General features: G+C 44.7%; 4 protein-coding genes across 10 annotated transcripts in view; 3 read left to right on the top strand and 1 right to left on the bottom strand.

Moving 5' to 3' along the window:
• Positions 1-520, top strand: part of LOC127346588 (uncharacterized) — a 29,158-nt gene extending 28,638 nt beyond the window's left edge. Inside the window, exon 3 of the mRNA XM_071828867.1 lies at positions 273-520. Within this exon, the coding sequence (XP_071684968.1) occupies positions 273-520 (248 nt within the window). The remainder of the gene's footprint in view (positions 1-272) is intronic.
• Positions 521-1,807: 1,287 nt separating this feature from the next.
• LOC127291850 (uncharacterized) lies at positions 1,808-4,282 on the top strand. The gene is made up of 3 exons (XM_051321173.2): positions 1,808-2,092; positions 2,670-3,581; positions 3,697-4,282. Exons 1-3 carry the CDS (start codon positions 1,893-1,895, stop codon positions 3,797-3,799), a joined length of 1,215 nt encoding a protein of 404 aa, XP_051177133.1. The 5' UTR covers positions 1,808-1,892; the 3' UTR covers positions 3,800-4,282.
• A 242-nt stretch (positions 4,283-4,524) lies between these two features.
• On the top strand, positions 4,525-10,407 carry LOC127291849 (U1 snRNP-associated protein usp106). Of its 7 annotated transcripts, XR_011742355.1 has the most exons (15): positions 4,525-4,801; positions 5,077-5,129; positions 5,241-5,409; positions 5,504-5,567; positions 6,418-6,497; positions 6,626-6,776; positions 7,243-7,304; positions 7,507-7,572; positions 8,554-8,612; positions 8,704-8,785; positions 8,998-9,062; positions 9,168-9,282; positions 9,356-9,502; positions 9,673-9,719; positions 9,799-9,883. XR_011742355.1 is itself a non-coding variant. In XM_051321171.2 (13 exons), the coding sequence occupies exons 1-13, from the start codon at positions 4,655-4,657 to the stop codon at positions 10,150-10,152; spliced, it is 1,218 nt and encodes a 405-aa protein (XP_051177131.1). In that variant the 5' UTR covers positions 4,528-4,654; the 3' UTR covers positions 10,153-10,407. The 7 variants fall into 7 exon arrangements, 2 of the variants coding, with proteins under 2 accessions (XP_051177131.1, XP_051177130.1); XR_011742353.1 differs by having other exon boundaries at positions 9,168-9,502; positions 9,799-9,884; XR_011742354.1 differs by having other exon boundaries at positions 8,998-9,256; positions 9,799-9,884.
• Positions 10,408-12,299: 1,892 nt separating this feature from the next.
• Positions 12,300-13,976, bottom strand: LOC127291848 (small ribosomal subunit protein bS6c). Its single transcript, XM_051321169.2, has 2 exons — positions 13,472-13,976; positions 12,300-12,735 (listed from the first exon to the last, which is right to left on the bottom strand). The coding sequence occupies exons 1-2, from the start codon at positions 13,859-13,861 to the stop codon at positions 12,490-12,492; spliced, it is 636 nt and encodes a 211-aa protein (XP_051177129.1). The 5' UTR covers positions 13,862-13,976; the 3' UTR covers positions 12,300-12,489.
• Positions 13,977-14,273: the final 297 nt, after the last annotated feature.

The following is a 14,273-nucleotide window of genomic DNA, read 5'->3' as shown; positions in this document are numbered from 1 at the left end:
GACGAGATCTTATGCTACGCTTAATTGGGTGTGTCCATTATATCATTCACACAATGATATAACCTTGTTATTAATAACATCCAATGTTCATGATTATGAAACTAATCATCCATTAATCAACAAGCTAGTTTAAGAGGCATACTAGGGACTTCTTGTTTGTCTACATATCACACATGTACTAATGTTTCGGTTAATACAATTCTAGCATGATATATAAACATTTATCATAAACATAAAGATATAAATAATAACCACTTTATTATTGCCTCTAGGGCATATCTCCTTCACAACCGTCGGAGCCCCAGCGGTGGATCGAATCCACGATAGGACCTCGAACCAAACTGTCCTAGAGAAGGAGCAGCCGGTCAGGATGTGCGCCATAGTCTCCACTGACTGGTCGCACAGCGGACATCTTGTCGCATGGGGCAATCCCCGACACGCCAGACGCTCACTCGTCCAACACCTGTCCAGGCAATCAAGCCAGATGAAGAACTTCACCCTTGGTGACGCCCAGGACTAGCTGCAACAATTTACGAAGAATATAATGTAGCTTCTTAGCTAGACGTTTTGCTCAAGTTATCTTTGAGTAATCTTTGGTGTATGTGGTGAACAATCTTTGAGTATAGTTGTAGGAAAAGCAATGAGGTGGTTCATATGTTAGCTTGTAAGGTGGTTGATCCTCAAACTGTTGTTTGGATAGAGGAACCGGCTGGTTTTATCCTAGATTTATTGGTTAAATATGTAACTATCTTTGATAAGCAATAAAACTGCAACAATGACTTTCCTAAAAAACTACATGTTTAACACTAAAAATGTCAACAATTATTATATGCTACATTGGGCAGCGGTGGGACCAAAATTTTGTCGATGGGTATTCAAAGTAAGTAAATTACCAAGAACATGAGAAAACTCAGCGAAAGAAACGATCTTTTTTACAAAGTATAAAACATATTTTATGGCTCTACCATATGATTTAGTGGATTAGCCAATTTTTTGGTATACAACAATAACATACCCTTGAATTCACATGTGCCCGATCGCGGTATTGGGCATGGCATCATGTATAAGAAAAGAGGTTGAAAATCAGTGGCGGAGCTAGGGGGACCAGCAGGGGCCCGGCCCCCCTATGCCAACTTGCATCAAGCAAAATAGTTTGGTTTAGTGATGATTATAGAGTCTAATCTATAGAAAATAGCTCAGCCGACCCCCCTTAAACAAAATTTACCTTGATTGGCCCCCTTGATAGTTCAATCCTGCCTCCGCCGTTGTTGAAAATGGTCCTAGATGAAATGCATGGGAGGATACATGCATAAGTTAAACCCTTTGATTGGTAGGATTGCAAAATGTAGGACCGTGAAAGATACATGATTAACATTACAATGCTAGGCCAGCTGAATCATGCTTGCACAAAACTTTGTTGGATTGAACCGTAGGAAAAACGGATTGCTGTTTCCACGACGTTTGAGTGGATGAGAAGGTTCTTATAAAAAGTGCAATGCACACAATGCATGAAATCCTTAGGAAAAAGTTTTAGTTGGATCAAATCCTACAAATCAAAGAACAAACATATCAAAATTCCTAAGGATTTCAATTATTCAAATACTTACGCAGTTCCTTCGAATCAAAAAGTCTGGCTGCAACTTTAATTTATAAAAAAAAGGGGAAATGGGTGGACTATATAACACAGAGACCCCACACGTAGCAATTTGCCTGTTGGCATAGCCTCTACAAAGGCTGACCACCTGGCCCCAGTAACCAGGGCATTTCCCGCGCGAAACTCGCCCGCCAAAACTAAAAGAGCGCGCCAAAGCCAACAAACACAAGGAACAGGGAAAGATCCCGCGGGGGAGAGAGAGGGAGACAGAGAAGGGTAAATCGTCTCGATCCGATCCATGGACGCGGCGATGAAGGACGCGCAGGCGCAACCAGGCGGGGAATGGGACCGCGGCAGCGGCGGAGCCGACGCGTTGCTGGGCCTCGCCGGCGCCGGCGCCTCGCTGTCCGTGTGCTACCACGAGGCGTTCGGCCCTCACGACGACCTCATCCTCCTCGAGGCCGCCGACGACCTCCTACCCGACCTTCTACACGGCCGGTAACCGCCTCTCCTCGACTGCCCTGCTTTTGATTTAATCCGTTCTTTGAAGTTGGATCCGCGTTCTTTATTCAGACACCAGATCTTCGACTAGGTTCATCAACTGTTAAATCCCTAGATCAATTGGTTCCATATGTAGGTTGGTATGTGTTTCTGAATACATACCAATAGCCCATTTGCCAGATGAGTATACAATTAGTGGAGAAGAGCATTAAAATGGAAAAGCTTAATTTGCTGGTTGTTCTTTAGCCGAAGCAAATTAGCCAGATGACTAAACCGTGAGCATGTACAACAGCTATATTATTGTCCCAGATCCTTTCGGACATACATTCCAAATGCAACTGAGAAGCCATTAGCTGTTTATACTATTGTTCTACTGTAGAAATACGCGGTGTTTCCATCTGTGAACACCCGCCACAGCTATATTATAACTTCAGTTCCTTGCACAACTAGTTCAGATGCAATGCAATTCAGAAATCATTATCTGTTTATACTACTGTTGTGCTGTAGGAAAACATTTTGTAAACATTTTGTCTCCATCTGTGAGAAATTCTGATGAAGAGTTCTCTTGAAACAGGGTGACTGTGCGGGGACGACCCGAAGAAGAAGCTGTTCTCTGCACGCCTTCAGCGACTTACGCCATGAAGTTTGTGGGTACATCCAATTCCATGTTCCTAATACCACCAGGCGAAGCGGTCGCGCCAAGCTTAAGACCGGGACATGCCAATGAGGATGCTACTACCACATCGGATGCAGCCGCTTCTATCATCAAGGTAGCACCAGGGAGCATCGAGTTAGTCCGAACGGCTCCACGGCTTGACAAGCTGAGGAACCTTCTCAGGGAGAGGCCCTATGTTCTTGATGAGGATCTTGGAGATGGCTCTGAGCATAAGAAGGGTCTGTACACGTGGGAAGACCTCTGTGTCCTCGTTCAGGCCAGCGACAGCGAGCTGATGGACGGGCTGAATTCCATTTCGGCCGTCGAGATCGATGGGTTCTGGAGGACTGTTGATGTCGGTTCCGTGAACACGGTTCTGGACATGATTCTGCACAACTCCGTGCTGCATGATTGGCTGTTAAATGCCGTGCCAGAAAATGCTGTGCTATCTGTCATGGAATCTGATGGTTTTACTCGTAAGATTGTAACCCACTGCCTCAACAGATTTGGCACAAAGGTTGAGCAGGAAGCGGCAACTTGTTGGAGCCTTGACGAGAAACTGGTGTGCTTGCAATTTGCACGGAGAGCGCTCAGCGCAGGAAAGATGAAGCTCAACAGCTTCATGGATAAATGGGAGCGAAGCATCCCTTCAGGAATGCGTGCAGATCTTCAGATGCTCGAAGGGGAAGTCCTGTATGAGAAGCGTGGGACTGAGACCTGGGTACATGCTTTCAGGGTTGCTGATCTGCCGTTGACACCAGCTGAGAGGTTTGCAGCTCTATTCCTTGAACGGCCAAGGTGGGAATGGAAAGACCTGCAGCCCTACATCAGGTATAATTTATCACAGGAATTCTTGTTCTTGTATAGTCGAATTCTCAAACACACAACTAAGAGTTCTAGTATAGTGGAATTCTCATGCAAACTTCTTTCTCCCTCTATGGTTCAGGGACTTGTGCGTACCTGGCGCGTCTTCGGAAGGATTGCTTATCAAGTATGCGAGAAGAACGCAGCCAAGCGCTGATGACGAGCCTATTTTCACTGCCAGATGATCAACCTATCATGCAACATCCATGTTTTGGTTCTGGCTCTTGCTGCTGCTGGTAAACTGCTGGTGCTGCATTTCGGACATGGTTTTCATCTGGACACTGCCGGCTGCAACTGCATTTCAGACATGCTACATATCGGCAACGACGCTAGATGATTCCCTTCTTGCCGGACAATGAAGTTGCTGAATCTTCTTTCAGTTTTGATTAGAGATTTAGTATCTGTACCTGGATGCACCACACACCTTTGTCGCATCTTTTACAATACATTCTGAATTTTTTAGCATGTAAGGTTTGTGCTAGATAGTCATGCTCTCAGATGGTATCTTAAAGAATTGCTTCAGAATGAATAGCGGATGAAGCCATGGTAGGCATCTGAAAACTGAGATTGCGTTTCAGGTTGTGTAGGCAGCAGCAAACCTTTGTTGTGGAAGTCAATTGAAGTCCCTGTTCTGAAGCATATGATGATTCGTATGCATTTTGTAGTAATTCACAGTGGCTGTTCCGAACGTGGCCTGGTGTTTGAAGATTTAAACAAACTCGAGAACCATGGTTATTTCGGTGTTCTAGTTTTATCCTTGAATTCATGTATACATTTATATGCGAGGACCCAGCTGGCACAAACATAGGGCCCAACTGGAAGAAGCCCATGGGCTGTCTACTCAGCCCATCAGAATAAACAAGAGGCCCGACCCGACTCCGTCTCGTCCCCGTCTCCCTCTTCCTCCTCTTTAGGCTTTGGGTTGGAGACCGCCCTGGTCTCGTCTCGTCTCGCTCGCGCGTCCGGTAGAAACCCTAGCTCGTCTATCTAAACCCCGCCTCGCCGGAGACGCCGTCCGGCCGGCCGCCCGTCCGCCCGCCATGGACGCGATGCGGAAGCAGCTGGACGTGCTCATGGGGGCCAACCGCAACGGCGACGTGCGGGAGGTCAACCGCAAGTACTTCGACCGCGACGTCTGCCGCCTCTTCCTCGCCGGCCTCTGCCCGCACGACCTCTTCCAGCTCACGGTACATATCTTCCCCATCCCCGTCCCCCCCGTATGCCCGTGCCCCTCTTCACCCCGTGCCGAATTTGGCGCTGGAGCGATTTCGGTTAGGCTGGCCGTCCCCAGTAGATTAGGTTTGGGATTGGAGCGGATAGTGGTGCCTTGGTCTATCTGTGTTTGTTCAGATTCATTCGTGGCTAGAACCTGGGTGTATGGCCCGTCCTCTGCTCTGAGTCATCTAAAGTAGTGTTTCGTTTGTGATGCTTCGATCTGACCGTCTAATTTGGCTTGTGGCAGAAAATGGATCTCGGACCTTGCCCCAAGGTCCACTCGCTTCAGCTGCGGAAAGAGTATCCTTCATCATTTTATTACCTTGTTACACGTCCCTGTTTTGCTTCAGCAATGTTTTTGCCCCCCACAAACGCTGGTGTTTGTTCGTTGCCTTCCTGAGCTCTTGCTAGTTATGAGGAAGTAAAAGCCAAGGGGTCGGAGAACTTCGACAGGGAGCTCGAGGATATGATCGATAGGCTCATCGTGGAGTGCGAGAGGAAAATCCAGAGGGCCCTCAAACGTCTCGCCGACGAGGATGCCAAGGCCGCCATCGCGATATCGGTGTCCGAGGTTACTCTGGTATTTAGCCAGCTGTGTGCATCAAGGCTCATTTGCTTGTAACTGTCCTTAAGCCCTTCAAATAAATTGACTGTGTTCTTGGTAATGTTTGCAGGATGAAGAAGTTTTGCGGTTGTCAAAGGAAATCAAGGAGAAAATGAAAGAAGTTGATACCTTCGGTAAGGTCACCTCGTTCATATTTTGTCCAATTGGTTTGAGTATTTCTGTTCACGGTAGTCCTGCCTGCCGGTTGATCAATTTAAAAGCGTACTGATTGTTTTGTTAAGCATATAATAACATCCCATTGGAATTTTAGAAGTCCTTCCAATAGAACCATCCATATATTCCTGCTGGACTGAAGATAGTTTAAATCGTTCGAAACCTCAACTTATTGTAGTGATAGATGTATGCACCGATGGTTTTTTGTTTTGTACTGTAGCTGTCTTAAATCTTGACCACAATGTTGAACACACTTCACCAGATGCAGCATGCAACTAGAATGACAATAAAATATACTCTGCTCACAGTAGTCCAGCGGGTTGATCGACGCAAAGCGTGTTGATAGTTTCATTACGCATAAGATAGCAGCCCATGGGAACCATAGAACTCCTTACTTTCAAACGAACCATCCATATTTTCCTGCTGGATTGAAGATAGCTTTACCTGTTTATAACCTCAACTGGTTGCAGTTATTGATGTATGCACTTATGGCTTTTGTGTCTGGTACTGTAGAAATCTTAATTCTTAACCACAACATCGAACGCTCTTCATCAGATGCAATATGCAACTACAATGACAAAATATACTCGGCTCTAATATTCTTGATCAGTACTTTGGATGGAAGATGAGATAATTTGACTCGCATCATAGTTTTATTAAGTCGGAACATCAGCACTGGTGTTCTAGCTAATTATATGTTTTCTTAATTAGTGCAAACAACATAGCATAGAAACTGCGTAAGAGTAGGAAAAACAGAGGAGTTGAAGTGTTGCTACTGAATGTTTCTTCTCATCAACACATATCAAACAGATTTTGAAGGGAAAACTGATGATAAAATCAAGGCCATGGAAGTGGTGGAAGAATTAAGATCTAAAAGGGCTGACATGCAGGTATTGCTTTGGAATTTTGGATATAGGTTCTACTTGTATATTCTTTGGGTTATGTTTTGCGAGGACATGTTAGAATAAGTATAATGCTTTATTTTTAATATGAATGTGTTTTTCCCACTTCATTGCAGGCTACCCTCTTGCTTGATGCCTTTAACAAGGACCGCGCTTCAATACCTCAGACTGCTCCAACTCAAATAGCACCACTGCCACCACCTCCTCCTCCTGATGCTCGTACTCAAGAACTGATTAATGAAAAGCTAAGCAAAGCTGAAGCCCTAGGTATATTCTGTACCACTTTTTTTTTTTACAACTCATATATAGCAATTTTTTCCTCCCATTAAAAGCATATATTTTTGCGAGTAATTGGAACCAAGTATGTGAATTTTCTCCAATACGTGTTAGCTCTGAATCCAACAACTCAATTACTCGATTGCAATATACAGCAATAAGGTATTTCCTGAGGATATGCGCTGGAAATTATACTTGATTACTTTATTTTTCTAATTGTGAGAAACTAACAAGGTAATTCTTATTGGAGAACCGTGAACCTGTATAGCTTTTAGTCATTTTCTTACCCGAACCATTTAGGCGTGACTCAAAACTTCTTGACCATCAGTGTCTGCCAGGATTAGGTCTGTGTCTTAAGTAGCTTGGGCCATTAATTTTTCGTGGGTAGTTATTCACGATATATGTACATGCTGAGAAAAAGTATGCATTGATATTTTCATGTTTTTACTTTTGTTAGGTGAACAAGGGATGGTAGATGAAGCACAAAAAGTTTTAGAAGAAGCAGAAGCTCTAAAAAAGGTAGTTGTTGCCATCACTATCTAACTTTACCATGTGAAGCTCACCAGCCAGTTCTAGTAGGTTTATTTATTTATTTTCAGCACCACCTCTTCAGATATATGATCTGGATGGCTTGGCATTGTTACGTCACTGATACTTTGATTGTTTACTTTGTTTTATATGAACCATGACTGATGTATCGTTTCGTTGATTTCATCACCAGTTGGCGGCATTACGTCAGGAGCCGGCTTCTGATCCTTCTAAATACACTGTTGCTGATGTTCGAATTGTGAGTGATAGAAGTGCCATTTTTACTTCTTAGTCATGTTATCACATTACTTTGCACATCACTAGCACACTATAATTTTTTGCCAGTGTCCTTTGATGATTGTTAAGTTCGTAGCATATGATAGGTATTGGTACATTCTACAGAAATGGTTTCAACATTAGTTGTTTTTTCCACCACTTACATGCATTTTTTGTGATTATACTCTATAATTTGAAATACTAATTGATCTCATGCATTTCGCAGCTGTTGGTATTAGGAAAAAGCATGTATTTTGCTTAAGTCCAAATTTATGATATATTTCATCCTATATTGTAGTATAATTCGTTTCATTTCCGGGTTTAAAACTCCTTTGAGCGACAGCTCGAAGTTTTGTGCATTAGGAAATTGATGCTGTTTATGTATAGTACTTGTGGTTTCCAAGTTAATGTGCTAGTGAGTGATGAAATATAAAGTAGTATACATGAATCGACAGGTGTTCAACAAGTGGTTGTATGTCAACCTGTGTAACTGTATTGTGTCAGAATAACGGATTAACTATATTATGATATTGGACTAACTATGTAGTTACACGATTAAGTGGTAATGTTTTCCTGAATTATTTTTGGTGTCACCCACACCATTAAAAGTTTGTAACTAACTTCATTCTTCACAATTTTACTTTTCCAGTTAAACAACAAACTTATTCAATGGGTGCTAACTCTTCATGCAGTAACTTTTGAAATTTATGAGCTTTGCTCTTGTTTGCTGTAATTGGCATAGATGCATTATGCACGTGTGCATATTTTATATTCTTGAATGCTGTAAATTAGGAATTGTCATAAGTATTGTGCTCTAAAAATTTGGTTGCCACAACAATCTGCATTATTTCCTAGTGTTGCCTATTCTTTTCCTTGCAGAAATTTCCTATTTTATCTGAACATCTCGAACTTATGCACTTATGTGCCCTGTCATTGCTAATGGTATTCCCTGTCCACTCTGTAGACTGATCAAAAGTTGCGCCTCTGTGATATATGTGGAGCATTTCTGAGTGTCTATGACAAGTAATACCTTTAGCTCCCACCCCCTAAATGTTTATCCGAATTGAACCTTTAAGAAGGAAATTATCTCATGCACTATTGTAATTGTACACAGTGATCGACGTCTTGCGGACCATTTTGGAGGGAAGCTACACTTGGGCTACATGCTGATTCGTGAGAAACTGAAAGAACTCCAGGTACATTCTTGCATACCATTAAAGTATGATGTTGGGAGCATTTGACCAAACTTTAGTAGCTTAGATATTCTCACCTGAAAGGCATAAACACGTTAAAACCAAGAAATCCATACGATTTCCTTAAGACTTGCATTTTTGTCAAATTAGTTTATGGCTGTTTTTTGTCGTTTTTCTAAGTTTGTTAAGTTGCAAATTTTGAACATCTTTATCAGGTGCTGAATGTAATGTCCCATTTTCTGCTTTAAAGACTTACTCTGTTTTGGGCCTTTTGGCATCTGTGAGTTTTCTTATCTCAAGGAAGAGCCTCCAGGTTCTTGCCTTCTCTATATGTTATTTTATCTCACATTGGAGGGCGCCATGGTTGTTACGATAGTCATTACAGGAATTAGTCAGTGTTGCATAAGTGGAATCTCATGTGACAACCATCCTCCTTCCCATGGCAACAACAGCTGCCACTGTATGTTGACAAATGTAAGCATAGGAGTGAGCAGACCATGGTATGGCGAATCATGTTTACTTAATTGTGTCAACTTTCTCACATATACTCAGCTTAGTATTAATGTTGATCAGAAGCTGGAGCTTGCTTTCTGCTTGGTGATCCATATTTTGTAGAGCTGGTGATAAATAGTACCGGTTAAGTTACTCTGAAAGCGCACCCTTTTGCCATCTTTACCTGTAAGTTACCACTTGTTCATATGCCGCCTGCTCCATGAATATGTAAGTTGTCATTGCCGAACTAATCTCAACTGTAATGTATCCCCTGCCTTTCATTTTGACGCTTCTCTTCATTATTTTGTCGTCGTTTGAATTGAAAGTACCTCCACTTGGTAAGTTTGTCTATATTATGAAAAGCATGCCATTTTAAGACTGTCATATTTGACTTACAGGAGGACAGGAACAAAAGAAGGACCGATAAATCTGAGGATGATAGACGGTAATGGTCCTTACCATCTTTGTTTTGTTTTAGACTATTATAAACAACATGATCTGAAAGTTCATATCTGGTTTCCTAGATCAAGAGAACACAGCAAGGACCGCAATGGGCGGGCATCCAGGGATAGAGATGTAGAAAGGAAGGACAGAGTTGAACCTCGGGAAAGCAGAAGAGACCACGACAGGGATCGTGATAGACGCCACGATAGTGGCCGTCGCCATGACCGTGACCGGGACAGAGACTATGACCGCTCCCGCGGCTCTGATTCGAGGAGAAGGGAGCGTTCTCGCTCCAGGGAGCGTGGCAGGTACTGCTATGTGGTTTCTTTTGCATCTAGTTTCTTTTATCCAATTGCATCAAGTCTTCCTTCCGCCTTGTTTATTATCATTGGCCAATCGTTGTTTTGATTTTCAGGCGCCAGGATAGATACTGAATCTGTTGCTCCATGGCTGGCTGATTTTGGAGTACTCAGGTCTTCCTACATGATGGTTGTGGCGCTTTAAGATATGGCTGAGTTGCGCTTTGCACTGGAGAAATTAAGATTTATGATATTGTCTTTGTCGATGTACTGATGCAGTTGAAACCTTGTGCTTTGATGTATCTTTTTGTCTGTCTGACCTAACATGGTGTAGCAGAATATACCGTTTTATATGTTCCATCCAATATGCTGAAACCAGTTTTGTGTTCATCAGCTCTAGACTTTTAGCAGCAATTCAAGCCCAGTTGTCGTTGGGCTCACTTGTCAAGCTCAAGTGATGGTATCACGCTAATTTTCTGTAACTTGCTAGGTTCTGTCTCAATTAATTGACGGCTGAAGCATTTTACACTTCGAATAATCTGTGGTTATCTAGACGTGTCAATGCTTCCCAAGGCTTGAATAGTTCAGTTCGTTAGTCGCATGTACGAACACAATAAAAATGATTTTCCTCTCAACACACGGCAAGAGAAGGCATATATAGATATAAATATGAACTAAAACCTGGGGCTTTTGGTCTAGTCCTGATGAAATACTGGATCTATAACACCCTCCCCTTGTGGACTTTGAAGCTGGTTCTAGAACACGAGTGAGCAGAATGACCAACGACGATAGATAGATCCGATACGATGAAATCACACATGTTTGCAATACGCTGATTCCGAACACCACAGAGCTTGAAACCTATGGCCTGAATTGGTTCATGTTCGTTGAATCAGGCGTGGGATTTGGGTGGGTAATGTTGCCATTGCCAGTCATTAAGCTTTGAAGACTGTAACTGTCATTACCATCAATGGTGAGAGATCCGTGAGGGCTGCTACCACGTCATTACCATCAATGGTGAGAGACATATTGATCATGCACTCAACCTACCCAGTTCATCTTGATCCTAGATAGATAAACCTTTTCATGCTGTAAAAGATAGATAAACCTTTTCATGCACCACACTTCACCTCAAAACCGTCAGATGAACAAGCATCAAACAGTGACTAAAGACTCAGGGGCATCAACATCAGGTCACCTCTTCCGATAAGTCTTTCTCTTCTTAGACCCCGGTAGCTAGCCAGACATATTGTATCGGGAGCAATGTGTAGGCTAGTGTGGTTTACCTTTGCGGCACAAAGCTGTGCGCTTTGGAATATCAGAAATAAACTTGCTATCGAAGGGAAAATGATCAATAACCCAGCTGATGCAATGTTACACATATCTCTTTACATGCAGAGATGGAGGGTTCTGGTCAGACCGAAAGATAGGAGGCTCCTGGACGAGGCGATGGTGGAGGTGCGCAGGCTCCGGACAAGGATGAGAGACGATAGCTGACTTCGTTCGGTTCCTGTGTGTGTGAGTCTAGCGTTTCAGTCTTGTAGCTGCTATGGGTCCTTGAACGATCTTAGTGTTATCCTAGCAGTTTGATGTTGATGTTGGTGGGTTTCTAACCCGTTGTAAAACTATGTTGTTCGAAAAAAGCTAGCCAGGCTGCTACCGATTTTTTGCAGGTCGTCGCTGAGACATGAAGGGAACTCATGGAGTAGGTCGGAATTGCCTGAGTAACAACTTTGGTAAATGCTTCCCTGGCAGCAGCATTGGGTACCCTAGCATGCCACTCATCAACTATACACTTGATCTTGGAGGGAATGCGGTCAAAGGCCTCTTCAGTGGACCTACCAAGAGCTGTAGGAACTAGGAGTCCAAGATATTGAGACAGTAATACAGCTGTACCCTTGCACCTCTCGCTTCATCAGGGCACACTGCAGTTGGCGCTGAAGAACACCGCAGACTCGGGCTTGTACTGCTCGAGAATACCCAGCAGACCTGCAGTCACCCAGCTCCAGCGGCAGAAGGTTGAGAGAAAACCAAACAGTCGTCCGCAAAGAGCAATCATCAAATTCAACAAACTTGATTCTAGTACACCCTCCTCTTGCGGACTTTGAAGCTGGTTTAGAGGAGTAACCTGAATTTTTTTTTTACTTCTCTAACCGATTTTAAAGGATCGGCTAGGTGCAGTTTAGAGGAGATGCCATAATAGTTCTATTCTTCCTGCTTGACTATCTTAAATTCAGTTCTGTAGTGTTTGATTGATGAGCAGCAGTATGATGCCAGGTACGAATGAAAATTTCTACTCCGTAGAATATAAACACATCAAAGGGTAGGATTCCTCTCAACAACAGCAAAGAGAAGCCATAAATCTACACCAAAGGCAGCAGTAGCATTCTCGTATGATATAAACACAAACCAAAACCTGAAGCCTTCAGTGCTTTCAGTCCAGCCCAGAGGAAACGAATTTTACACCTGGTTCTAGTAAACTCTCCTCTTGCGGACTTTGAAGCTGGTCGAGCGGATGACGTCATCATCAGCGTTGACCTTCAGCTGGAGCGCGTCAACGGACTCGGGCTTGGTGAAGTACGTCCATAGGAGGTATATGCCGTCGTAGAAGGTGAACGGCAGCCCGGTCCTGCTGTTCCTCTTCCTGATGCTGTAGGCTAGCGGGATGACCCCCCGGTTGAAGACCTCCACGTACATGGCGCCCCCGGCAACAAGCAGCTGCAGAACACAGAGGAACAGCACCGGTAAGCAGAACGGCGGACAACAGTGCATTGGATTTGGATGCAAATTTAATTGCACAGGTTTGAGATGAGCTACATCCAAATTCCACTGAACTTGGTTCAGGTTTGACGAACCAGGTGCGGCATTTATGGGGATAATGTGAGCATCGGAAGTCATTAGGCTTTGAAGACTGTTTGCACTAGTGCCTACCTTGTGTAATGTGCGTCAGTGGTAAGATATTATTCTCTAGTCTTTTCTTTACCAATTGATAGAATAGAATATCTAACTCGTGGATAAGTGGGAACATTGATAAGCAAGAAGAGGGCATTGTTTCGGTTAAGCGGTGTAGATATCGACCATGCACTCATATCCTAACCAGTTCATCTTAACCTGACAGAGACAGATAAACTTTTCACGCAGACATACTTTAGCCAAAGCATTCAGATCAACAAATGCCAAACAGTGACTGCCGAATCAAACGAACACTATCACACTGGCTGATGTGTAAATTGCAGCGAGATTGGTGCCCATGATCGAATTGTACTGTCTAAACGATTTAACAAACTCAAGCGAACGCTGTCACACTGGCTAACGCCCTTGTATTTTCACATTGGTTACTACTACCTACTACAACTGTATTTTCGCAGGAATTCATGTGTCAACTGAACTGCAGCGGCAGAGGCAATCGAACCGCGGAATGTTCGTGGCCGGAATGGCAGGATACAGGATTTACCTCCTCGTAGCGCTGGATGAGGGCGAGGCGCTCCTCCTCGGACATGTCGGGGCGGAGGACGATCATGGACTCGTACTGGCGCAGGCCGGGCGGGCAGGGCGGCATCTCGCGCTCCTCCAGCGCCAGCGCCGCCTCGGACGCCGACATCCCGAGCCCGCCGCCGAAGCCGGAGGAGGACCCGTCCTCGTCCCCGACCTCCTCGTTGTCGCGGCTGCGGGTGCGCATCCCCGCCGCGCCGCCGTAGAAGCTCGCGGCGTAGCCCGTGGAGAAGACGCGGCCGCGGATGACGCGGGGCGCGGGGGCGGCGGTGGGGAGGAGGTGGCGCGCGGGGAAGGGCGGGAGGGTGGTGGTGGTGGTGGAGGAGATGGAGAGCGCCATGGGCGGCGGCATTTGGCACGGCGAGCGAGAGAGGAGCAGTGCCGGAGAGTGGAGGGGGAAATTGGCCGTGTGCCCCGTCGCGTCCCGTGGATAGATAAGGATAGGGGTCAGCCTGCAATGGGATGCCCGCGGGATTCCTGCATCCTGCCTCATATACCCAAATAAATGAAGTGGGCTTGTGCTGTGCGGTCAATCTGGACATGTCTATAAGAGCATCTCCAGCCGTCTCCCCGACGAGGTCCCTAGGACGCCTTTTTTTCTCATCCGGATAGACGAAAACGGTCTAATCGCGTCCCCGACTCCTCGTTTTCGTCCGGATTAGGCCTTTCATCCGTCTAGAGAGCCCAGACCATCCCCGCCCCCCCGGGGTGCGCTCGGGGACTCCGGACGAGAGAAAAGCGGGGACGGGCCCGCTCTGTCGGCG

This window comes from Lolium perenne, chromosome 4 (genome assembly GCF_019359855.2).
Source record: "Lolium perenne isolate Kyuss_39 chromosome 4, Kyuss_2.0, whole genome shotgun sequence".
NCBI classification, from domain to species: Eukaryota; Viridiplantae; Streptophyta; class Magnoliopsida; order Poales; family Poaceae; genus Lolium; species Lolium perenne.
This window is presented reverse-complemented; position numbering and strand designations above follow the sequence as displayed.

Bases quoted from the DNA above. Each gene is read 5' to 3' on its own strand.
- LOC127291850 (XM_051321173.2), top strand. From the start codon at position 1,893: ATGGACGCGGCGATGAAGGACGCGCAGGCGCAACCAGGCGGGGAATGG. The intron at 2,093-2,669 runs GTAACCGCCTCT...CTCTTGAAACAG, and splicing joins CCCGACCTTCTACACGGCCG to GGTGACTGTGCGGGGACGAC. The intron at 3,582-3,696 runs GTATAATTTATC...TCTATGGTTCAG, and splicing joins GACCTGCAGCCCTACATCAG to GGACTTGTGCGTACCTGGCG.
- LOC127291849 (XM_051321170.2), top strand. From the start codon at position 4,655: ATGGACGCGATGCGGAAGCAGCTGGACGTGCTCATGGGGGCCAACCGC. The intron at 7,305-7,506 runs GTAGTTGTTGCC...TTTCATCACCAG, and splicing joins AAGCAGAAGCTCTAAAAAAG to TTGGCGGCATTACGTCAGGA. The intron at 7,573-8,553 runs GTGAGTGATAGA...TCCACTCTGTAG, and splicing joins CTGTTGCTGATGTTCGAATT to ACTGATCAAAAGTTGCGCCT.
- LOC127291848 (XM_051321169.2), bottom strand. From the start codon at position 13,861: ATGCCGCCGCCCATGGCGCTCTCCATCTCCTCCACCACCACCACCACC. The intron at 12,736-13,471 runs GTAAATCCTGTA...TGTGTTCTGCAG, and splicing joins TCATCCAGCGCTACGAGGAG to CTGCTTGTTGCCGGGGGCGC.